We start from the raw sequence: 23,766 nt of genomic DNA on the forward strand, positions 1-23,766 counted from the left end.
GATGACTATATTTAAAAAAAATAAAAATAAAAAAATAACAAGTGTTGGAAAGGATGTAGAGAAATTGGAACCATGATAGATTGCTGATGGGATTGTAAAATGGTACAGTCATTGTGAAAAAGTTTGACAGTTCCGCAAAAAGTTAAACATAGTAATTACCATAAAGTCCAGCAATTCCACTCCTAGGTGTATACTCAAGTTAATTGAAATAGCCCTGGCCACTGTGGTTCAGCTGGTTGGAGCATCACACTGTACACTGAAATGGTGCAAGTTCAATTCCTGGTCAGGGTACATACCTAGGTTGTGGGTCCAATCCCTAGTCAGGGCATGTGTGGGAGGTGAGTGATCAATGTTTCTCTGTCACATTGATGTTTCTCTCTCTCTTCCCCTTCCTCACTCTCTAAAATCGATAAATATATCCTCTGGCAAGGATTTAAAAAACAACAACAACAACAACAACAACTCAGCCCTAACCAGGTAACTCAGTTAGTTGGAGCATCATCTCGATACACCAGGTTGCAGGTTTGATCTCTGGTCAGGGCACATACAGAAGGCAAACAATGAGTGCAGGGATGGGTGGAACAACAGATCCAAGTTTCTCTCTTCCCCAAAATCCAGCCATAAATCTTGCCTATATTTAAAGATTTTTACATATTTTAACTTTAGAGAGAGGGGAAGGGAGGAAGAGAGGGAGACAACTTGCACACCTCCAACTAAGGCCCCTGGCCCTACAACCCAGGTATGAGCCCTGACTGGGAATCAAACCCATGACCCCTCAGTTCACAGGCCGGCATTCAATCTACCCAGCAATACCAGCCATGGTCCGCCTATATTTATAAGTTGCCATTCTATTAGAAATAGAGCTTTCTCATCATTGGCAGGCACCATCTGTTATCATTAAACAGTTTCTGCTGGAAACAGAGAATAGTCTTGATTTCCCCCCTTTTGATGATTTCAAAGTGTGATATTTAATAATAGCCACCTCAAATGGTCACAAGGCTTTGAGCATCAGTGGATTTTATTGATTAAAGGTACATCAATCTCCTACAATCACTATTCTTGTCAATGTTCCAATTCCACCAGGTTACTTTTCTTGAGAACTTGAACCCTGGTGGAAGAACTTCTCTGCCAGCAGGCCAGGGAGCAGAAGCTGCTGGAATCTGTATCCCCTCCCTTGGCCCCATCCAAGCACAGCAGTGACCCCGCCTTGGTCTACCAGCCTAGCCCAGGCCAGTGTTCTTGGATACATGGAGGCAGGTACACCTCACAGGCTGCCAGTCACTTGGGCGGCCCTTGGAACTTCACCCACCACCCAGCTGAGACCCGATGGCTGAACCACAGCAGAAAACACACAGTTTCCACTCCCTATGCTAAAGTGAATCCTCAAATTGTTCTTGGTAGCATATCATATACCTGAAATGAAGACCTCAACTATAAAAGTACCACAAAGTAAAAGAAATCAGTAAGTTGGCTAGGTTAAAAAAAAAACAAAACAGAATCTATTCAGTCAATAATCAATGCAAGTCAATAGTCTTCCTGTGAGCAAAGGACCACTGTTTGAAAAATAATATCTTCATTACAATCCTTTCATTAGTAATGAAAGGATTAAATACCTATGAATCAAGTTAAGAAACGTACAATATCGCCCTGGCTGGCGTAGCTCAGTGGATTGAGCGCGGGCTGCAAACCAAAGCATTGCAGGTTCGATTCCCAGTCAGGGCACCTGCCTGGGTTGCAGGCCATGACCCCCAGCAACCGCACATTGATGTTTGTCTCTCTTCCTCCCTTCTCTCTAAAAATAAAATCTTAAAGAAAAAAGAAATGTACAATATCTATATGAAAACTTCACAATGCTATGAGGGATAGCAAAGAATACCTGAATAACCACAAGGACCAACCCTGTTCTTACAAAGGAAGGCTTGTCATTAAGATGTCAATTTTGCCCCTGAAGTCTATGAAGCCACATGGATGAATCCCAGAAATATGCTGAGTGAAAGAAGCCAGACAAAAAGCGCATGTGGAGACAATTGGGCCAGAGGCGCCAGTTGGTGGGGGCAGGGGAGTGATTCACTGTGGTGATGGAAACGTTCTATAGGCTTGATAAGATTGATAAATTAATATAGCTCTGTAACTCAAAGTCCAAGCTGTATATTCAGGACTTGTGCGTTTCACATTAGACTTCAGTTTGAAAAAATTGGGAATCAGTGAGACATTCCTAGGTAGAACAATCTTCAAGGAGCAAAGCGCTTTTTAATCAGTGCCATCATTTGCGGCAGAGAAGAAAGACACTTTGTAGTCAGGCAGAGAATGACTCTGGAAAGAGATAAGGACTCAGCTCAAGGTGCCTGGGATGCAGACAAGAGCATACTTTTCACTTCACTCATAATTTTTTAAATGATTTTTAGCTTTAAAAAAGGCAGAATGTATAGCTAAAAAATAGAATCTCTGATGAGGGAACTTCACCAGATACCATCTCGAGCTACTGTGTTTACCATGTGCTTTTGTCACCTGTTCAGAAACTAGGCCAAGATGCCTGTTTTCATCTTTACGAAAGCGATTCACATGTTAAAATGAGATGTCACAGAAATATGGAGGAAAACACAAGCTTATGATCTGGAAGCAGGGAGGCCTTTCAAAATAGGCTCTGAAAAAACACAGGCAAACAAACATAAATCTAACCCCTAAAAATAAAATCTCAGTAAAGCAGAGATGTGGTGACTAGAGGTGAAAGGAACACAAGCAGAGGTAACAATCTGATGCCAGGGCAGTTCCCAGCGAAGACAAAGTCGAGTGCCCAGTGGCCGCCAAACATGGACGTTGACTCACTCCTAAGAAATGCTGTGAAAGCTTCCACCATTCCCTTGCCAAGGACTGAAGGGGTAGAAGCCAAGGCAGCTTAAAGGAAAGTTTGCATTGTTAGAGGGGACAGTGCTAAGGCATCCCCAGAGGGGTAGGTCAGCCACATGTTCTGAAATGGAAATACAAAATTTTATACTCAATAGTTTCAGAACCTCTTGAGATAGTTCCCTGCAGATGATGGGAGAGAATGTACAGAATGTTCCGTGCAGTACTGTTTGTTTGCAGCACAAAAAGGCAAACACCTAACTACTTATAAGGAACTTAGTGAAGTTTGCATTTGAATTATATTTAGTCCTTTAGTCTTAATGACTGAAACACCTGGGACTTGTTTAGTAGAAAGTTACGGTTGGAGTGCCCCCGAGGACACCATTTATGAAAATACACGTACAGGTGGTGGAGCAGGTGGCACTAAACATCTAATGGCGGTCTGCTGGGTCGTGGGGGCTGGAGACTGACATTTCTTTGTCTGCTTGTGCTTTGTTGACATTTTATAGCAAGTCCTTTTCCAAAAGACAAACCAAAAAAGTTTTGTTTTAGAATTCAGTAGGATTGAGTTAGGCTAAAAGCACAGAAAGCTTACCTAGTAGATTCTTAAGCAAATTAGGGGTTTGTCTGGGGGTGGCAGGCCAGGGCTAACTCCTCTCTTCTTGCTCCACCATCAACTGCAAAGGGCTTCTGACCTCATGGTCACAAGATGGCTGCTGCATTGCCAGGCATCACAGCCCACTCCAAAGAAGGCCTACAAGGCCATGGGTTAGGCCAACTAAGACTATTCCTTTAAAAGAACTTCCTGGAAACTGACTAGCAAGTTCCACTTGCATCTCGTTGGCCAGAACTGAGGCACACAAGTTAACACCCACCCCTAATATGCACACGGGACACATGAAGTGACTTAACTTCACACAAATGTCTCTTTGGGATCACCATCAGCACTAAGGAGGAGCCCATTTTCACCCAGCCTCAGCTGAGAGACAGCCAGGAGCCCCTTGTAAATCATGAGTCACCAGCCAAGGTGATTTATAGGAGAGATTTATTTGAAGAAATATTACAACATATAAAAACTACATAAAGTTTTAATTTCCACTCATACAGTGGTAGATCTGATATAATGCATAATAAAAAACTTTTAAAATTCAGAATGCACAAAGTACTGCACAATTTGATCACTAAGTCATTTGTTGATAAGCAAACCTTACAGAACAGCTGCATGTCAGCCAAGGCCACAAACACCGTGTACAACACATTTGAACTGACAGATTTCAACATGTTAAAAATACAACATCAGTGCACATTGGGGATCCCTGGTGCCAGACACAAGGGCGATGGGAGGGTGATACTAGTCCTTGATAGTTTTCTCCTCGATTTTAACTGAAGGGAGAGAAAATGGAAAGTCACTGTAGGGAATATATACAACATCACCCTACAACAGGCAAGCACAGCAAATACACAAAATCAGGAACTACCTGAATGCCTAGGCGTCGGTATTAATGGCTGGCTGTAAAACAACCTGTAGCAGCTCTGAACGAACATTCAGGAAGACTGAGTACTGTTCAAAGGTGACCCCTAGAAGTTTCCAAACTGCCTGGGTTAGAGGCTGAGGCAGGCCCACCTGAGCCGGGCTCACCCGGAGGGACAGGGGAAAGTGCCCCAAGACCCAACCGCTCACTATGTGCCAGGTACCAGTTCAGAGCACCAGCCATGCGTGACTCATCCCATCTCACAGCTGCCCAGAGAAAAGTGAGGCCACTAGAAAAGGTGTGTGACTCGCCCGAGTCCCCAAGCCTAGAGTTACACCCTGGCTGCCAGCCCACACCCACCATACCTGAGGCACTCTCTTGAGCTTTGGCCAACATACAGAGCTTGATCTCCAAGCCAATGGCTTTGGCCAGGGGCGGTGGCACGGCATTACCAACCTGCAGGAAGGAAGGAGAGAGATGCCTAGTTTGGCACAGCTGGAGCCAGCACTGGTCTCCGCCCAGTGAGGACACTGGGCCCCTGGTCTCATGCTCACATGAGCCTTTTCACCACAATGATCCTCTGACCTGCCAATCAACTCATCCTCCCACCCCAAGTACCAACATGTCAAGAACCACCCACAGAGAAGGGAACCATTAAAGGGCTTTAAAGCTCTGGCTGGTGTGATTCAGTGCACTGAATGCTGGCCTGAGAACAAAAGGGTTGCTGGTTCAATTCCCAGTCAGGGCACACGCCTTGGTTTCGGGCCAGGTCCCCAGCAGAGAGCGCAAGAGAGGCAAACACAAATTCATTGATGTTTCTCTCCTTTCTCCCTCTCTTCCCCTCTCTAATTTTTTTTTTTTAAAAGGGCTTTAGAAAAACTCAAAGATCCAGATGTGAAAGCCACCATGCTTCACTTCTAGCTGAGCAGCTGCTTTCAGAGAGCAAGACTGGGGGTATGGGATGAAACAGCCATTTCCCCCTATAATGCCCAGGCACCATTGGCTTTTTAAGCCGTGTGCATTACTTGGGTAGAAATACATTCATTCAAGAAGCCAACCTAACACCCTAGCAATCAGAGAGGAATTGTTGGTTCCTTTCAACCCTTAGCAATAGTGAATTTTCTCCACTATGTATTTAGTCTGCTCCCTCTCTGAAGTTCACTGCATTAAAACTTTCCTTTGGGATAAATCTGCCTCAGCTGTGACCAGCAACACACGTTTAGCGACTCAGCCTGACCCATAAGCACTCTGAGCCCAGGGACAGGGACCCTCCCTCCTGGCTGCCCCCCTGCTGGGAGTGCTGAGGCCAATCAGCGTCCCTGTAGGAGCTGTGCTCCCCACTGACCCACTGAACTCCTCTTTACCCTGTTCATGGGCAAGAGGGGGCCCCTCCCACCCGCCAGCACCTCCTCAAGGCCAGAGGAGAAGCAAGCCAGCTCTGTTCCACTGCACTGACCTGACGGTGCTTGTCCAGGATATTGCCAAACAGCCTGTAAGTGTCTGGGAAGCCCTGGGAGCGGGCACACTCCCGCACGCTCACAACACGGTGCTGTTCAGGATGAAGCACACGACCCTGGGGGCGAGAGGCACGGTGGGGCAGGGGCACAAGACCTGCCATGTGGGCAGGGTGGAAACTGTGCAGTGGAGAAGTTCGGTCTTAGGTTTCAGCTGGTAAACCTGTCTCCATCAGCACCAAGGCAGGAAGTGAAGAGTGCCAGTTCCCGAAAGGCTACCCCTACCTGCTAAGCCTGCACCTTGGTCCCCTTCCCAGGCCTGACCCGGGTCCTCCATCCTACCTGCTTGCCCATGGGCTCGGGGTTGGTGACAGTTGTGCTGAAGAAGCCGTCCCACTCAAGCCGTCCGTAGAGGCCGGCCCAGTGGTTGTGCCTGTTGCCGGTGTGGGGCAAGCACCAGGGGATGAGGGTGTTGAATTGCCTGGCCGTGGAGTCACAGGCTTTGCCTAATTGAAGAGAGGGCTGCAATGAGGCTGACGTCACGGGACAGGAGAAAAGCCCAGGAAGGTACCTGTGGCACTCGGAGCCCATCCAGGGACATAGCAGTCAATAGTCTCCGTTCCCTGGGCACACTTTTACTAGGGGGACACCCAGGCTTAGTGCATGTGCCGTGCCCAGAACCACTGGGTCAGTGAGCGGCAACACCCAGGATGTCCTGCTGGGGAACCCCAGGTAGCAGTGCCCTTTTGCCCGGGCCAACCAACTGCTGTGGGTAGACCAGGACCTGAGGGGCCAGGGCTTCACGATAAACTCAAGGGAAGCTACCCCCAGGGTGCACACAGGGGTCCCACCTTCTGCACAGGAGCAGACCCCTCGGAGGGCCCCGGTGCTGCTGCAGCCATTCTTCTTATCGTGGTGGGTGTACCGCAGCTTCCTGGCCATGGTGCCATCGGAGAGTCGCACCTCGATATTCGGCAGGTCACGCCAGTCTGAACCCGGTGCCAGAGGGATGTGCCGCATGCGGGCAGCCACCAAGGCGCTCATGTCCTAAAAGAGTGCGGCAAGGCCCAGCTGTGACCCAGCCCAGGGAGCATCTGAGGTGGGCTGGGCACCACTGCTCTAGGCTCCGGGGACACCACAGCAACCAGGAACCCCCAAGGGGCTGACCTCCCATGTGGGCAGATGAGTTACCCAAATGGACAGCTTGGGGATCACACGTGTGCCCTGAAGACAGAGCAGGGATGAGGAATAATGTGGGGGGAACAGGTGAAGTAACAGCTTCAGGGCAAGCGTGGGGAGGATGCCTCAGCTGAGTGCTACCATATGAGGCGCAGCAGTAGGTGGGGGCACACAAGGCCAGGTTGGCACGCTTGGGACACCACGCAGAGAGGAGGTGCAACAGAGGTCAGTCAGAGGGGCAGTAACCAGACACACCACTCCGGGCCTACTCCACAAAAAGCAGAAGCTCTAGTCAATGCTTTACATGACTATGAGCTGCCGTGGGGGGCATGGGTGGTGGGGGCAAGAAGAGAAGCAGGAGTCAGTGAGGCTGGGGGCCAGTCGAGATGACAGTGGTTTGGGTTAGAGGCCAAAAGCAGAGAGGCAACTGGAAGGGGGCTGGGATCAGATCCTGCTTCCTACCCTAAGCCTTGGCTGGGCTCCCCCAGGTCTGTTGTTCCCGGGAGGCAGCTGGTAGGAGGGCTCCTCTGTTGGGCAACGTTACCTTACAGATGTGGTCCCTGAGGATGGGCTGGTACTGAGAGCCCCGGAGCTGCCTCTGGAACCAGGACTGAGGTTCCCCGTTGTACGAGATCTCCAGGGCCGAAGCTCCATTCCGGATCTCAGGAAGGTCAGACATCGTGTCCCGCACGGTGATGGTTCGGAACGGACCTGAGCTCAGCCTGTAATAGAGTGTGGCAGACAGTTGACAATTTGGGGGATGCATACTGCTGCTCCTCCTCCAGTCACTACTGCCATCCTGACGGCTGGCACTGCCCTCTCTAGAGGGGACATCCCAGCTCAGAGGTCAAAGGGCTGTCTGAGGTCACATAGGCAGCATTCTTCTTAGACTCCATCCAGGAAGGAGAGAGGCTCTAGCTGGGCTTTGCTCATGACTACAGCCAGGCATCTGGACCCTGCTTTGTACACAGTGGTTACTTGGGGGTCAGAACATGACAGTGGAGGTGGCAGAGTCCAACACCAAACTTCCCCAGGTGACGCTCACAAATACCATGACACAGCAGGGCAAGCGGGGGCTCCTACCTGGTTATGTTGCTAACAAACTTCTTGTCGTCCACTACGACGCTCAGCTGGCAGGCCCGGGGCGCAAACACGTGCAGTGGCTCTGGGAATAGGGGGAGCTTCTCCCCAGGAGCTGCAGCCAGGATAATGGCTCGCCTCCGTGTCTGGGCCACACCGTACTGACCAGCCTGTCCACAGAAGAGCCACACACACAGGTCAACTGGTACTCTAAGTGGCTGAGCCAAAGTCTGGGGTCAGTGACACCCACTTTTTGGAGCAGGTGGATTGAGCACAGCTCACCCAGAAAACTCAAAATTAACCCAGCAGGTTTATTCCTGACAAGAAGTGAGACCGGCTCTGGCTGGGTAGCTCAGCTGTTTAGAGCATCATCCCAATAAGCCAAGGTTATGGGTTTAGCCTCATCAGGGCACACATAAGAATCAACCAATGAATGTCTACCCCGTTGACAGAAGCAAATCAATGCTTCTCTCTCTCTCTCTCAAGTCAATTAAAAAAAAAAAAAAAAAAAGTGAGACCAGATGAAAACCTAAGATTCCATGTGGTGGAGTGAACTCCTCTCTGAGGACCCAGTCAGCTCTTTATAGAGCACTGCAGGGACCTGTGGTCTCAGCACTTGAGGAGGAGAGGCCAGAGGAGGCTGCACAGAGCCCAGCCACCTACACAGGGACAGAACGTGGCTGCCAACCAGGCCTGACCCGTGAGCCTGGATAAGCCAGAGCCTGAACTGGGAAGAGCCATGCGACTGGTACTCACTCACTCAAGGCACTCTAGCCAACCTCCCCTCCCCTTTTGATAGTCATCTCAGCGTCAGTTACGTCAACGATGACTAAAAGGACACACACAGAGGGGCTGCTTTCAGGACAAGGCCTGCTCCCCATGTGTCACCCCAAATTGTGACTCCTGTGGTCATAGCCATTGGTAGCCACCTGGAATGCAATCTTTTGCCCTCTCTAGGTGTCTGTATGCACGTGTGTTCACCCAGAAGAAATGCTCACATTTTACCCCGTTGACAGTTTGGTCTGTGTGCACTTCTGCCAACCTGGCCTCACCCACCCCACCCTGGGGACCTAACTGCTGCCTAGAGCATCGTACTTGGCCACCACCATTCCCTATCAAGGAAATGAGCTGGAAACAGAACAGCCAAGAGCCCCCTGGAATGCAGCCCCTCCTCAGGCACAATAGAGGAAACAGCTCTTGAGAAGACCCTAAGAGGTGGACTCTGGATCCGAGCTTTGAGATCTAAAGGCTGCGGGCTTCCCAGTAGTGGGTGGGAGCCCAGGGGGCCATCTCCCTGCCCTCAGCAGCACAGCCAGTTGTCATTCTCAGGCCTGGCCCTTTGAGCCTTATTTTTGGATGGAGACAGTCCACTGCAGTCAGTGCAGGGAGCGATGACCCTCCTCCCGACCACATCCACCCACCCACCCACCTGTGCCCCATTCCCTGGGAGCCCCACCTGCAACACGCCAAAGGTGCACTGATAGCCCATGCGGACCAGGCAGCGGAGAGTGAGCTTTAGGACCATGGAGCGCTTGAAGGAGACGAAGTTCCTGACATTTTCCAGGAGGAAGTACCTCGGCCGGTAGTAGTCACAGTAGCTGTGGGAGGCACCGGAGTCACCATTCGGATTGAGAGAAAAAAAGATCTGCTCTACTGAAAGCCACTCCTGAATGGCCAATGTCTGGCTGCCTAGAAACAGACCCTCCCAGCTCTCAAGGTCACTCTCCTCAGCTGAAAGTGAGCTATTACCTTCCTAAAGGCAAAGGCCAGGTGCCTCACCTCAGCACATGGCCACCAGCAGCTGGGAAGGCTGAAGCAGTGACTGTTCCCCCCCCCCACCCGGCACACCCAGTCCCACGGCCCCAGGGCTGGCTGTCGGGTCACCCACAGGCAGCACTGAACACAGAGGGGCCTCTGCCCCATTTACCTGAGGAAAGAGACCACCAGCGAGTTCTTGAATTTGGAGTAGGTACGAGAATTGAAGCGGTTCATGCCACTGAAGCCTTGGCAGGGTGGCCCGCCACACAACATCTCCACATCTCCCTTCTGAGGAAGCTTCTGGCCTCGGGAGTTGGTCACCTCTCCGGCCATGACCAGCTTCAGCAGGACATTGCAGTCCTCCGTGAACACGGTGGACCCGGGGTTGTTCAGCCGGAACGCCTGAGCCGCAGGGTCCCACATCTCAACGGCCCACAGCGTTTCTGAGATGCCTGGCAGATAAGGAGACAAAGGGCTTTAAACAACCTGGAGTGAGACAAGTCTTGAGTCAGAAAGGTGACCAGAGCCAGAAAACTCTTCCAGGAAGAATGTGCTGGGTCTGGTTTTGCTAGTTGTGCAGGGAAAGAACCTCTTGGCCTTTACCTGCTTGGTGGAATCCTTCCGATAATCCCCCACAGCCAGAAAATACATCCAGGGTCCGCAGTTTCCGCAGCTGAATTTCTGCCTTGGGTTCACTTGGCTCACATGTCTGAGACTTGACCCTGCTTCTCCCTGGAGGCGACAGGCCACAAATTAGATCAGAGCCTTGACTTGCTTTCTTCAAATACCTTATTGATTCACAGACATTAAGTAGCCTGAGTTATAGACAATGGACTTGAAAAGAACCCTAGGGAAAAACGACATACCTTTTCCCTTCCCTTTCCCTTTGTTTCCAGGGCTACGGGCATGGTTGGGAGGATCTTCAAAGCTTTTGCTTTTAGCATTATAGGCCTGGGAAGGGAAGAACCACAAGTCTGGCAGAGAAACACCTTGTTCTTCTATAACAAGTTAATTTGATAAAGATCTACTTAATTTCTCACTGAATATAGCCATAAGCAAATAGCCACCAACAAGAGTACTCTGATTTTACTACACTGGAAAATATTTTACATTGTATTAATACAAATATTTTATGTGGTCTACATTGACATTCTTGCTTTTGTAAGTGCTGGGACTACTCGTTCTAAAAATAGGCAAAAGTGTTACACCAAGAGATGAGTCTGATGAGGCTATCTACACTGGAACCTGGGGAAACGTAGGAACGTGTCATTTCAAGTGTGCCAACACAGAGGCCGCACTCGACAATTTAAAAGTGATCAGTTTAGTTAACAGACTCCTGGATCTCCTCTCAATAACCAGGGCCAACTGCAGTGTGTAGCCCTGGCCTGGAGGCAGACAGTTGGCTGAAGGGATAAGGGGCAGGACTGTGTCTCCCTGGGGAAGAGGTCTCCTTCCCTAACTCACACTAAGGCACAGTGGGTCAAGCTAGCAGAGGCTGCCTAATAGTCTTCAAATGAATTTTAGTTGCATTAGGATACTCAAATATTATTCTTATTCTTATCACTGTACTTTTTAACAAGCCAAGAGTAGGAGCATTTGAGACCTTGCCAGCAATTGTCATCTTATAAAAAAGACAAAGCCAAAAAAGTACTAAGTTCCAGCTTTGAATGTTGTCGATCTATACTCTGTGTAATTAAAGTGCTTTCTTGGGGGCTGGGAGTTTGACCCGAAGCCTTTCCCTCCAGCAAGCCCAGGGCAGCCACCTCGAGAAAGTAGAAGCGGTCCGGGCCGCCGGCTGAGAAGTCCTGCAGGCACTCGGGCAGGTCCTCCCCATACTCCACAGTGCAGCGGCCCTGCACAGCACTGAAGTCCACCACGGCCTCCTCATCGCTCCAGTAAAGCAGGTTGATGTCCGCATGGTAACTTGCTGGAGTGGACTTATGTGTGTTCTCCGGCCTGCAAGCAGAAGAGTCTGTCAGCAATTCAGCGAGTTAAGTGGTACCACACACCTGGGGTTGCTCAGAGACTCCCTGGGAAAAGACCATGGCTCCCAGTTAGGTCAGCTTGATCACTATCCTTAGTTGCCACTAGACACTACAAACAGTGCGATTCGTGGCAACAAATGCTCCTTCCATAGGTGTTGACACAGCTTGATGCAGCAGAGAAGCAACCATTATGCGTAACTGAACATTAAACCTTAACGTAGTTCAGTATGTTGAATGATTTGCTTCCTCTTCATGCCCCCGCTATAGCCCAAACAGGCTACACTGGCCCTGTGTCAAGACTGGTTGCTGCCTCCTGTTAAGATGCGTGTCTAGAGCTTCTTTTTCTCATCTATAGCAGCCGGACTTCTCCTTTCTCTCCCATTCCTACAAATGATTATTTTAAGGACTTCAGAAAGTCTTTGATATACATTAGCCAAGTGAAGCAGTGTTATAACTACCTGTATGGCTTAGTTTCAGGTTAGCTCCTAACTACTACCACTTACTAGGGTCCCAGAAAAAGACTCAGTGCAGCCAAGACCTTGGAAAGGTATAGGCAGAAAGAAACCCCAGCAGCGGGAAGGAAGGCCTGGAAAAATCAGGAGGATGAGTGCTGGGAGGGGCCAGGGGGAGGCGTTGGAACGAAGAGGTCATAAAAGAACAAAGTTCCCTGGGGCTGTCTCAGGCAGAGCACGGGACATTCCACCTCTGGGATTTCCTTGGAAAGAACTGGCAGCTATAAAATAAGGTCTATATATTTCAAAGCAAGGCTATGAAATAAAATTCCATTACTATCAGTACTCAGATAATCAGAAATACCTGGAAAAACAGCTACTTCTACCTGACTCTTAGAACGCCCCTGTGTGTGCTACATTACAATCCCATTTCAGGCAGAACTTCCTGGAAGAGCCTGTTGCCTCCTGGAAAAGCAAAGGCCATCACTGACCTGTAGAACTTGTTCAGTCTGATCTTAATGTCTGTCTCATTGGGCTTGCCATTGTTCTTCTTGACACAGAAGATGTCTTTGATGCGGCCAATTCGGTACGGCTCAGGGGCGTCCAGGTTGCTGCCTTTGATGTAGTCCGAGTATTTCCGGTAGTGTTCTGGATACAGATCTTCATCCACAGGCTCCTTCCGCGGGCGTTTCACAGGACTGGACAGCTTGATGCTGCAGAGAAGCAAAAATTACATGTAACTAAACATCAAACTTTAAAAAGTAGGTAGTTCAGTATGACCGACCAGTGACAATGGCTCACAGGCAACAGCTGGTACAAGAGCCAACCCAAGGGTCCTGGCCCTGACCTGGGTGTCACTCACTTGAATGTGAAGGCCTCAGGGAGGAGGTACACGCCGTCACCCACTCGATACTGGATACCATCCTTGGAGGCTGAGCTGTAGAAAAGCCGGCCATCTATGTCCTCGAGCTGCTCCATGACCCTGGGAATTTCCTTTTGCCTCATTTCGGCCAGACGGGCACAGCTTGCACAGAACCTGAAGGAGTAAAGGACAAAAGACAACAGGCCCTGAGGGGGAAGGTAATGCCTCTAGTAAGAAGCCACTGGCTTTAACTCGGAGACTCTGGTGATCAAGAGAATATATCTACAGATGTTTGAAGGAAGTGTCTTTCCTGTATTTTATGTTCATATTTTTTTTAGATTTCGTGTATTTCTTAGAGAGGGAGGGAGAAAGTGAAGGAGAGAAACATCGATTGGTTGCCTCTTGCACACCCCACAGCAGGTAGGAGCCCTAGCCCTCAACCCAGGCATGTGCCCTGACCGGAAGTCAAACTGCTGACCCTTCCAGTGACTCTTTGGCAGGCAGGCCAGTATCCAACCCACTGAGCCACACCAGCCAGAGCTGTGTTCATACACTGAAAGCACTTACTTGGGATTAAAGCCCAGAGATACATACAACACAAAAAAAAGTCAAACCTACCCCACTTTCAAGTACAATACTTGCTATAAAAACCCTAAGACATTAAACAATCTAGAATATGGTGAAAAGTACACCAGGAGCAAGAATACAAACAGTGGTTCAGTCAGAAACTCAAAACATCAGAGCAGGCTCATACTATTATCTATATAAAGGTTAGAGGTATTTGGTCAAGTTCAACATTATTCCTTAAAGGAAGTCTGACTTAAAAATGGAGATCAGCCCCGGATGGTGTGGCTCAGAGGATCGAGTGCCAGCCTACGAAGCAAGGGGTAGCTGGCTGGATTCCTAATCAGGGCACATGCCTGGGCCGCAGGGCAGGTCCCCATAAGGGGGTGCGCAAGAGGCAACCACACATTGATGTTTCTCTTCTCTCCCTCTCTTTCTCCCTCCCTTCCCCTCTCTCTATAAATAAAATAAATAGAGTCAAGAGGTAGCACCAGGCCAAGCAGAGAAACGCCAGAAGCGTGTAAGTGAGCCCCCCTAGGCTTCGCCCCATCAGCCTTACTGTTGCTCTAAAAGTACAGGGCCACTTTCAGTCAAAACAGAAGTTAGGAAAGAAGGCACAGGGCACTAAACACTAAAAAACAGCAAGACTCCCTAAAAGCAGTCACCCACCAGTAAGAATAAAATGGAATCAAAGATCTCACTTAAAAGATACCTAAGAAATGAAAGAAAACATGAAATCTGTGGTACAGAGACTGAAGAACATGCGAAAAGGCTGAAAACCCAAAGGTAAATCCTGCTCCTGGACACTCGAGTTTCTCATAAAGGTAACTCTGTGCCCAGGTACCATATACCTAAAGCCATTGAAACAAAGCCAGGACAATTTGGGGTAACGAGGAAAACAATCAGATGCTATCCGGGAAGCAAACCCAGCAGGGCCTGGGGCCAGCACTCACTTGTACTTGTTGTCCTCCGTCGGCTGAGTTTTTGGAGGGGATTCAAATCGTGCATAGTCTTGATCATACCACAGCTGGTAGAAATAGGTCTTCCCATTGTCCTCTGCCATCAGGGCCTCAGGATCCATGCCTCCCTTTGGGGACAGGGATGCTGTGTCAGGCATGACCGCACACAGTGAGAGGGGCACGCAAGGGCGCTGGGCACTCACCTCCATGGCCCAGTTTTCCGACGGAGCTTTGTAGACAACTGTCACCTTGCTGTGAATGTATGACAGCTGCATGTCCTCACATTCATCTACCAAGAACAGCTCCAGGGGGTCTGAAGTGGCCCCAAGGACTGTGTCTGTGCCAGCACAGAACCAGTGGGCATGAAACATCTGCCCTTGGATGCTGTCCTCCCACAATGCCGTGACCCTGGAGTCAGAAGAGCAGAAGGCAAGAAAGTTCAAACTTCACCAGCAGATCTGCTTTGAGTTTACTGGGGGAACTTGTGGGGGTTTGGGGTTTGTTCGTTTTGTTTCAGTGCAGAACAAAGAGCTGCTGCTGCTTTTCTTGCAAACAGCCATCTTCTACTTGTTCGAGAGAAAGTGTGTGCTAAGTCAAGGAAAGGGAAAGATACAAACCTTGCTAAGTACAGTGGTTTCGAGGAGTCATCTGGAATAACAGAGACACAGTCCCCCACTTCCAGGGTTTCTGAGTCAATGCACACCTTCTTATAGTAAGTCTTCTTGCCCTCAATCTGAACACAAACAGAGCTTATTTCAGGTGGAGAAAGGTTTAAAGATCTATGCTAGGCTTGACCCGCATGTTGTTACTTAATATAAAGGCATAACCCATACTGACTTCATTAAGTCATGAGCTATACTGGCCTGACTCCTATAGAGAACACCCATCTGCCTCTATTGTCAGCTCTGCCCTTGCCAGTCAGCAGCAAATCAGGTTCCAGCATTCGATGTTGACAGCACCTGTCAACTCTTCACCATTGTCCTAAAGCCACATCCCGTCTCCGACTCCTCTCTCAGCCTCTCTCCTTTCCTCACAAGGAAAACTGGTTCCCACGTCAGAGCCTCTGCCCTGGTTCTTCCCCAGATCTTTATGGGGCGGCTCCTCTCCCATCTTCTGGGTCCCAGCTCAGAGGTCACCTCCTTGGGGAAGCCTCACAGCCCCAGCCCCCTTCCAGCTCTCCACCTGCCCGGCAGCGTGTGTCTGTCCTCCTACCCTGGAGCATCAGCACCACAGGGCAGGGCTGAACCACGTCCAGGCCTGAAGCAGCACCCGGCAGAGTGGCCTCACGCCTGCCGAGTGAACCAACTGCATCTTTGACTTATGGACACCAAGGAAGCAGTGCTGAAGACATTGGCTTTCCAGCTTTGGTAATGGAGCTGAGCCTTAGATGTGAAGCTGACCAGTGTGACCAGGAGGCAATCTGCTAGTGCCCTGATGATACCCATTCCCACACCAGAGATGTTGACACCTCTCTTCAAAACAAGCTGTGAAGGGGAAGCGGCCCAACACCCTTAGAACTGTGTCAAATACCCACTTTGGGACTAATGACTCTAAGTCTCTGGCACACAACAACACATTTCTGCTGTGTGGCCGTGGGCCTAGGCCTAGGCCTCACCGCTGGCTCTGCTCCTCTCATGAGGCAAGCGAGCAGATACAGGCTGCTTGAGAGGCCTGGCACCGAGACAAGAGGAGACAACTCGCTTCTCAGAGGGTGGCAGAGAGATGACAACAGACAGCCTGCTCCAGGGTTACCTTAACGGCTTCTCCAATCCAAGAGATCCGGTTCTTGTTCTGTTTCTTTTTCTTCCCCTGATGCATTTTTTTGGGTGAAGGCATCTCTGGGATATTGTCATCCACTTCCTCGTCATCATCTGCCTCCTTCATGGCCATATTGGGACACCTACAAAGTCACTTGTATAAGCAAGGCCCCTTTGTAAGTAAAACCAACAGGGGGCTGTTTTAGTCAGATCACAGGGACCGGCCTGGGGACAAGGCTAGATGAAGCACTCCTGCCCGCTCTGCACATCTCCACACAGCCGACCCCCACACAGAGTGCCAGCCAGCAGCGGGCACTGTCCTCTGCAACCCGCACAAAGGTCAGCCGGGCCTACCTCCTCTCTTGGCAGGCCTGTTTGCTCCTTCCGCTACCACCAAATTTAACCATATCCTTACAGGCTTTACACTTTCCACACTCGGGCTGCTGACAAACCTGAAAGATAGCGATAAAGTAAATCAAATGGCCATTAATAACAATTGATAACCAGGTTTTGGGGGGATTACAGTTTTAGAAGCTGTTATGTCTAGTCTCATGAGAGACACAGGAAATGAGAGTCAGGAACCAGGTACCCTTCTTACCTTCCAGATCAGCGAAGGTTAAGAGGCTGGGCGTGCAGTGCTGAAACAGGTGTGGGGAAACCGGCACTGCTCAAAGGGTTTACGCTGGTAGCACCACTTTGGAGAGCAGTTTTCTAGATCAAAGTGAAGTATCTAACCCACACCCCAGCAATTCTACCTCTAAATAGAGGCAGTCACATAAGTCTCATTCAAGGATGCTGCCTGCAGTATGATTTATAATATCAAAAGTGGCCCATCACCGAGGGGTAAGCTGCAATGTCAGGTAATGAAGTACTATGGAAGAGTCAAAATGAATTAACTAGATCTACCTATATCAACACATAACATGGTTATAAAAATACCAGTTCTGTATATTTAAAGACATTTTTAAGGCTTAGATACACATGTGCTAGATGATAAAAATTAAAATCAAAACAAGAATGGTGAGCATATGCAAATTCCCGTTAAGGGCTACCCCTGAATACAACAGGAAAAGCTCTGACTCCAGAGGACAGTGTGAACACAGGGTGGTTATGAAGGCAGCTGCTGTATTTTTATATCTAAGTTTTCGTAGAAAATAAGTTAAATAATAGATACCAAAATATATCTGATCTCTGAGTCATAGAAGATTAGGGGGATTAATTCCTCCACAGTGAAGTAAAAAATTTTTTTCACAGAAAGAGGTCTTTTAAGGCCTCAAATCTGAGTTGGACAGTCCCCACTTTTCTGGGAAAGTTACAGCATAAGACAAGGCAAGCTCCCAGGAGGCTGTGCTCCCTCGGAGGAAGCAGCGCCTCTGTGGGGCAGCCATGCCCTCTGCCCTCAGGCTGGGCCTTCAGACACAGTGAGATGCAGGCAGAGCAAAGGCCACCCAGGAAGCTAGGCTTCCAGGTTAGTGACAGTAGCATTAACAGCAAAGCCCCCGAGCCCACCAATTTCTACACCGATTGATTTCTATCAATTGGTTTGCCCATGAGGCATGCAATTCTCCCCAGATCACCAACTTTCTCCCAGCTTACTTTTTAGGGCTCACACTTGAACAGTGAGCATCTCAGGGCAGAAAGAGAAGGGAGTGATTTGCTCAGATTACATGGGGAATTCAGCCCAGGTGAGGTTACCTACCTCGCAGACACCACACCGCCGGCGTTTGAAGGCATTCTCCTTATCTTCTCTGTCATCTTTTTCAATTTGCTCTGCGAAGAAAGTGTCGAAGATCTCGTAGACCAGCTTGGTGGTGGTAGCTTTAGTAGGGCCTTTGTCCTTCTCCTTGGTGGAATGACTGATGGTCTGACGTCTCTCAGCTCGCCTGGGAGAGAGGTTCCCATTATGTTAGCATGACATTCTGCCTTCTCTGCTCTCAGGTCTTCAGTTTTACTCCTGCTCCATCCTTACCTTTTCCCCAGGGTGACCCCAGCCAACTTGATCAGGTCTCTCATGCAGGGGGTCAGGAAGATGGGCTGCTCATCACTGTCCCCAGCTGCATCATAACTCTCTACTTGTTCCACCACAAACTGGGCATGTCGAAGGAGAGAATCCTCAGTGAACCGATTCAGGTTGAGCACGGAAGGAGGAACAGTGGTCTTTAAGATAAAAAAAAAAGAAGTTCCTTAGACTTTAGCAAAACTTCCAATTGAACTAAAAAAGTTTCTGCTAATTCTAGACATGACTTTTTCAGCAGTACCTATGTTGCATGTAAATAGGCGTGAGTGCTGGATTACAAAGAACTTAAACTTTGTACCTCAATCTTATTAATCAGGTCTTCATAGGTTGAGTCAGGGTTGTTCTGCAGGAACTCAACGACTATCTTACTTATGTAGATCTTCTCCTGCATTACGCTGAACACCGGGGCATACTCTGGGCTGGGGTCCATCAGGATGTATTCAGCAAAGGCTAGAGTTAACAGAAGATGATTTTATACAGCGATTTGAACCTGATGGCAGCTATGGTGGCCAAAGGGCAGAGACGAGTCTACGAAGCTTACCAAGAGTCTAAGTCATTCCATACCCAAGTGTCAAAAATGTCAAGTGCAGAGTTATTATCTCATTCAGAAGCGGCCTGTTTGGACTGACTAGAGAGCTTGCTGAGGGGCTTTCATTTAGCTCATCTCTGGTTTTTCAAATTTGGTCTGGGTATGAGTTGCAAGAATATGATCTACTCGTGTAACTGAAGGGTCAGTTCCAAGGCCAGCTGTAACTAATACAAGAGGCTATCCCAGCACCCATGTGGTCACCACAAGGTTAGTGGTGTTCACGAGAGCTTGCTGAGAGGTCCCGAAGCCCAACCAAGCCCCAGGGAGGACAGAAGCAAAGGCTCCTTTCATAACCCAGAACAGTCCACAGTTGGCCACATACTTACAGGTGCTGAAGCCAATGAGAGCCTTTTCACCTCCATCAAAGCCAGTGATCCACCATTCATTGATGGGGCCAAGGTTTTTGCCATTAACACCACCTAAGAGATGGAAAAGAAGAAAACCAGTTTCTTGAAAGGAAAGGGACTCAGAGCTATGATTCACATCAAAAATCTCAGCAGGGCCAAGTGGCACTTGAAGAGCCCACCTGAGCTGACACCCCTTACGGCAAACCAGGCAGTCCTCATCAGACATCAGAGTGCACTTCCGTAGAGCTGTTCACAGCAGTCTCAAGCCCTATCTTTAAAAGGTGTTCCTGAATATTACTTTAGGGGCGAGTTGTTTGTTTTTAAAATATCTGTCTCAAAAATAAGCTGGGACGTTCCACTTACCTTCAAGAGACGGGTCGTCGTCATATATTGGTTTTGCTGAACCAGAAAAGAAGAGTTCAACATTCTTCTCAATGAGGCCAGTGTCGATTGGGCACAGGTGACCACGTTTACAGTACACGCTAGACAGGCGACAAACAGTGTGTTAACCAGCTGACCAGTGAAGGCAAGTCACAGCACAGAGTCAAGTTTAGACACAAGGTGACAGGACTACGTGCAATTCCTGGACTCTTATCTTTCTGGTTACCAGACCACTAGATCAGTACAGTGTTTTCTCACCCAAACAGCTTCCACCTGATCCTCCCACCTGTGCATCAAGGATACAGTGTCTGCAAAGGCGACACCAAAAGATCAGTGAGACAGTGGAATGGCAAGCAGTCTCAGGAGAGAGCAAGTCACTACATCCTTCATCTTCCCTTGGTATGTTGCTAATAGAGAAATACCAGCTCTTAAACTCATTCTACTCACAGCTGTGCAACCGTCACCTCTACCTAGCTCCAAAAGTTTCACTGCAAACAAACAAAAACCCCTCATACTCATTAAGCAGTCACTCCCTATTCTGTCCTCAACCCCAACAACCACAGATCTGCTTTGTTTCTTGGGTTTACCTTTTTGAAATACATCGTTAGTTTTGTGTTATGTGAATTTCACCTCAAAAAGTTTAATAAAATAAAGCATATTATATAATAGCTTCTGCCTTCTTCTAGGTAAAGCTCAGGTTTAAGGGCATCCATGGTCCCACCATCCAGAGACAACCCTTTACCGCTGGGAGGGTGTTCCTCCTTAAGCAGGATGCCACACTTAAGAACAACATGAATCAGGGGTTCTGCTTATGGACCTGCTCGTACTGGTCTCAAAACCACTGTCCTACGTAAGTAAGAGATGCCAGGCCATTCCTCAGAGTCCTCAGGCGGGCCAAGCAGGGACCTCTGCAGGTCTCCTGAGACCATCTGTCCCCACACTCCCACAGCCTAGGGCCTTGGAAGCCAGAAATCATCATCTTGGAATATCAGGAAACTTTTTAAAAAACGTAAATGAGCACCTTGAACTGAGGTCCCCTACTATGTACCAGGAATGGCAGACAGACATGGGCCACAGCCCTGCTCTCGAGACTTGGAATCCAGTGGGAAAGATGGACATGTATCAAGGTGGGGGTGGGGTGGGGGTCGGGGGGCACCTGCTACAAGCCCACAGAAGATGAGGATCCAGGGCCCAGCTGACTGGGCTGTCGCTGGGCTCTCTCAGTAGAGGTGGCATCGAGAAGTTCCCAGTCCCAGGTAGGGGCAGGACTCACTGGTTCACAGAATGAACCCCGTCTGAGACCTGCTTCCACCCATACTCTTCAGCCCAAGTACCAGAGGTGCAAGGTGTCCCCTACTAACCAGGGTGGCCTGGCTCTGACAGCCTGATGCTAAAAGGCACATACTGCCACCCCCTACCCTATAGGGGTAAGTCTACAGCAGACCCCAACTTAGAGAGGAAGCCGAGACGCCAGCCCTGACATCACTGACCACGGCAGGTCCTCTCCAAGCCTCTGGCCTGAGGAGTGGTATAGGAGACCAGAGGGCATGGACACCGGCTATGCCAACACGGCATGTTTGGTTGTGCCATCAGGCAGAGGTTTGGGCCATGTACTGGGGGTCACCGGTAGATGAACAGCACCCCAAAACGAATCAGAATCCTGACTGTGGCAGAGAAGGGGATAAAACCAACCCACCACAGGGAGTGTGAAAAGTGCTACAGAAGATAATGCACTGGGGTCTTGTCCCAGGACACAACCCCCAACGTGCTGTGGGGCAAGGATGTCAGAAAAGGCTGCCCAGAAGTGATGTCTACCTGAGGCTTACGACAGGTATTACTGAGGTGACCCACGTGCCCCTACAACACCTTCCCAGGAAGAGAAATAGCACGTGGCTAGGCCTAAAAGGAGACGTGAGCTGGTCCTAGAGCCAAGCCATTTACCACCAAGAAAGAAAGCAAAGCCTTTGCTTCTGGACAAAGCCACTGCACCTCCAGCAAGAGGGAGCAAACTAAACGTAAGGTGCTGAAGAGCATGAGGACTGTTCACTCAAGGGTTCATTCGAGGCTTGCCAAAGATACAGTCCAGATACCATGGAGCATCACCCTGAGAAAATTCTGGAGTCAATGCCACAGCCTGCAAAGCCCTGTATGATCTCGCCCTCTCCCGGGCACCCTGTTCCCTGACTACATTTCCCGACTACTCACTGCCCCTCCACCCCAGACCCACTAGCCTCGTCAGAGTCTCCCACAGCCAACATATGCCCACCTCTGGGCCTGCCATTCCCTCCTCTTGGGATGTCTTTCCCTAGCTATCCCCTCAGCTTGTTCTCTCCTGCCACTGAGTCTTTGCTCCAGTCACCTCCCCACCACTCTGTTCTAAACACAACTTCTTTCTCCTAGCCAAGGTCTGTTTTCCATGCTTTTTACACGTGTCACAGTTGTTATTACCTGACAGACATAACAGTACCTAGCACAAAGCTGGCCCTCATTGGAATGGAATGAATAACCTCCAGGATGTGTACAGACTGAAGATTTAACATGTAAAGTTTTAAAAACTCCCCACCCAAAAAAATACCAACCCCTTACAAAGATCCACTGCACTTCCACCAGCTTTGTGGCTTTTACCCATCAAGTGTTAGCAGCATAAGAAGTTTGCACGTAAGGTGCTAGAGATACTTAGCACTCAGGTATCTTCAGGGAAGTGCCCTGTCACAGTGAAGGAACGCATCAGTACCTGAAGCATGTCAGTTTGTGCTGGGGAAGAGCTTCATAACTCTCAAAGCCAGATTCATTGGCATCGAAGATGGACAGTCTCTCATTTGTCAACAACTGTGGCTCATCCACCTGAGAGACAGTGGACAATTAAGCAGAGGCACAAGAGCCAAGGAAATAGAAGGCTGAAGATAGAGCTGGAACTTACCGCATCAATGAGATGATGTTCATACTTCAGTTCGGGGTCATCCAGGTACTGTCCGCACTGAATGCACCTCTGAATATGGGTCTGTGGGGGCACGACACAACGGTGCTCAGAGCCGGCGCCAAGCAACCCCATTAGTGCTGCGCCACCACTTTTATCCCCAGGTGCACGTTTACCTTGGAATACATTACTGTTTTGGTTCGAGCCATTTTTTTCTCAGTTCTGGGAACAAAACACAAGATAGTTTCTTTTTTTAGTCCTTTCAGAACATATCAGAATCCACTGTCAAAGTCGACTCTAACCCACCCGACACAGATGAGGACCAGGTGCTGCATAAGGGGCAAGGTGCTAGGTCACAGTGTCTCTTTAGCACACACAGGGGACCTGCCTCACTGGGAAGAAGTGGAGCATCTCAGCCTGTGCTCACAGACCCAATCGAATTCAAAGCTAAGGTCGGTCTGGCAATTCAAAAAAAAACCCTTTTTTTCTTTCTAGAACAACTATTTTAATACTATCATCTGCTATGTATAAAGACAAAAATAAGTTCTTACGGTTCTTTGGATGTAGTTTTGCGCCTCTTCTCCTCCTAAATGGAAAACACAAAATTGGAGTGAAGAGTAAAAAAGCATTTTATATGTGCATAGTGCTCAGAGTTACTAATTTTATATATGTGGTTACCACAAAACCTAGTCACAGGTAGAAAAGAAGGCAAAGAACGAGAGACCTGATGATACAGTCTTATCAAAATTCTTATAGCCAAGTGTCCCAGGTTCAATTCCCAGTCAGGGTACATGCCTGGGTTGCAGACCATGACTCCCAGCAACTGCACATTGATATTTCTCTTTCTCCCTCCCTTCCCTCTCTAAAAAATAATACAATCTTTAAAAAAAAATTCTTATAGCCAAAGACTTCCTTAAAAGACTCATAAGAGAGCAATAAAAAAAATCCCTTAGCTTTCCTATATAAGCAGTACCTCAAGTACATAACTGATGAAACCCTAACCCCAAATGTGACTATAGTTGAAGAAGGGGCTTTAAAGAAAGTGACCAAGGTTATATGAGGTTGTAAGGGCTGGTTCCTAACCCAACAGGACTGGTGCCCTTACCAGGGGAAGGCCAGAGCTCACTCTCCCTGTGCTCACACAGGGAA

General features: G+C 48.9%; 1 protein-coding gene across 2 annotated transcripts in view; it reads right to left on the bottom strand.

The window, feature by feature from the left end:
- Nucleotides 1-3,872: 3,872 nt before the first annotated feature.
- Nucleotides 3,873-23,766, bottom strand: part of DNMT1 (DNA methyltransferase 1) — a 40,251-nt gene continuing 20,357 nt past the window's right edge. The window contains exons 13-41 of one of the 2 annotated variants that reach the window (XM_036032313.1): nt 23,169-23,203; nt 22,794-22,839; nt 22,621-22,701; nt 22,435-22,544; nt 19,683-19,801; nt 19,299-19,391; nt 18,682-18,833; nt 18,336-18,523; nt 18,066-18,249; nt 16,721-16,818; nt 16,362-16,509; nt 15,227-15,342; nt 14,813-15,017; nt 14,604-14,737; nt 13,087-13,260; nt 12,716-12,937; nt 11,551-11,743; nt 10,654-10,738; nt 10,391-10,519; nt 9,957-10,239; nt 9,486-9,627; nt 8,033-8,199; nt 7,494-7,671; nt 6,622-6,817; nt 6,113-6,276; nt 5,773-5,889; nt 4,682-4,772; nt 4,323-4,422; nt 3,873-4,227 (exon numbers count right to left, since the gene is read on the bottom strand). In XM_036032313.1, coding sequence (XP_035888206.1) covers nt 4,331-4,422; nt 4,682-4,772; nt 5,773-5,889; nt 6,113-6,276; nt 6,622-6,817; nt 7,494-7,671; nt 8,033-8,199; nt 9,486-9,627; nt 9,957-10,239; nt 10,391-10,519; nt 10,654-10,738; nt 11,551-11,743; nt 12,716-12,937; nt 13,087-13,260; nt 14,604-14,737; nt 14,813-15,017; nt 15,227-15,342; nt 16,362-16,509; nt 16,721-16,818; nt 18,066-18,249; nt 18,336-18,523; nt 18,682-18,833; nt 19,299-19,391; nt 19,683-19,801; nt 22,435-22,544; nt 22,621-22,701; nt 22,794-22,839; nt 23,169-23,203 — 3,942 coding nt within the window. In that variant the 3' untranslated portion in view covers nt 3,873-4,227; nt 4,323-4,330. The remainder of the gene's footprint in view (nt 4,228-4,322; nt 4,423-4,681; nt 4,773-5,772; nt 5,890-6,112; nt 6,277-6,621; nt 6,818-7,493; nt 7,672-8,032; nt 8,200-9,485; nt 9,628-9,956; nt 10,240-10,390; nt 10,520-10,653; nt 10,739-11,550; nt 11,744-12,715; nt 12,938-13,086; nt 13,261-14,603; nt 14,738-14,812; nt 15,018-15,226; nt 15,343-16,361; nt 16,510-16,720; nt 16,819-18,065; nt 18,250-18,335; nt 18,524-18,681; nt 18,834-19,298; nt 19,392-19,682; nt 19,802-22,434; nt 22,545-22,620; nt 22,702-22,793; nt 22,840-23,168; nt 23,204-23,766) is intronic. The other variant, XM_028521984.2, reaches the window with a different exon arrangement.

The sequence above is a fragment of the Phyllostomus discolor genome, chromosome 8 (genome assembly GCF_004126475.2).
Source record: "Phyllostomus discolor isolate MPI-MPIP mPhyDis1 chromosome 8, mPhyDis1.pri.v3, whole genome shotgun sequence".
NCBI classification, from domain to species: domain Eukaryota; kingdom Metazoa; phylum Chordata; class Mammalia; order Chiroptera; family Phyllostomidae; genus Phyllostomus; species Phyllostomus discolor.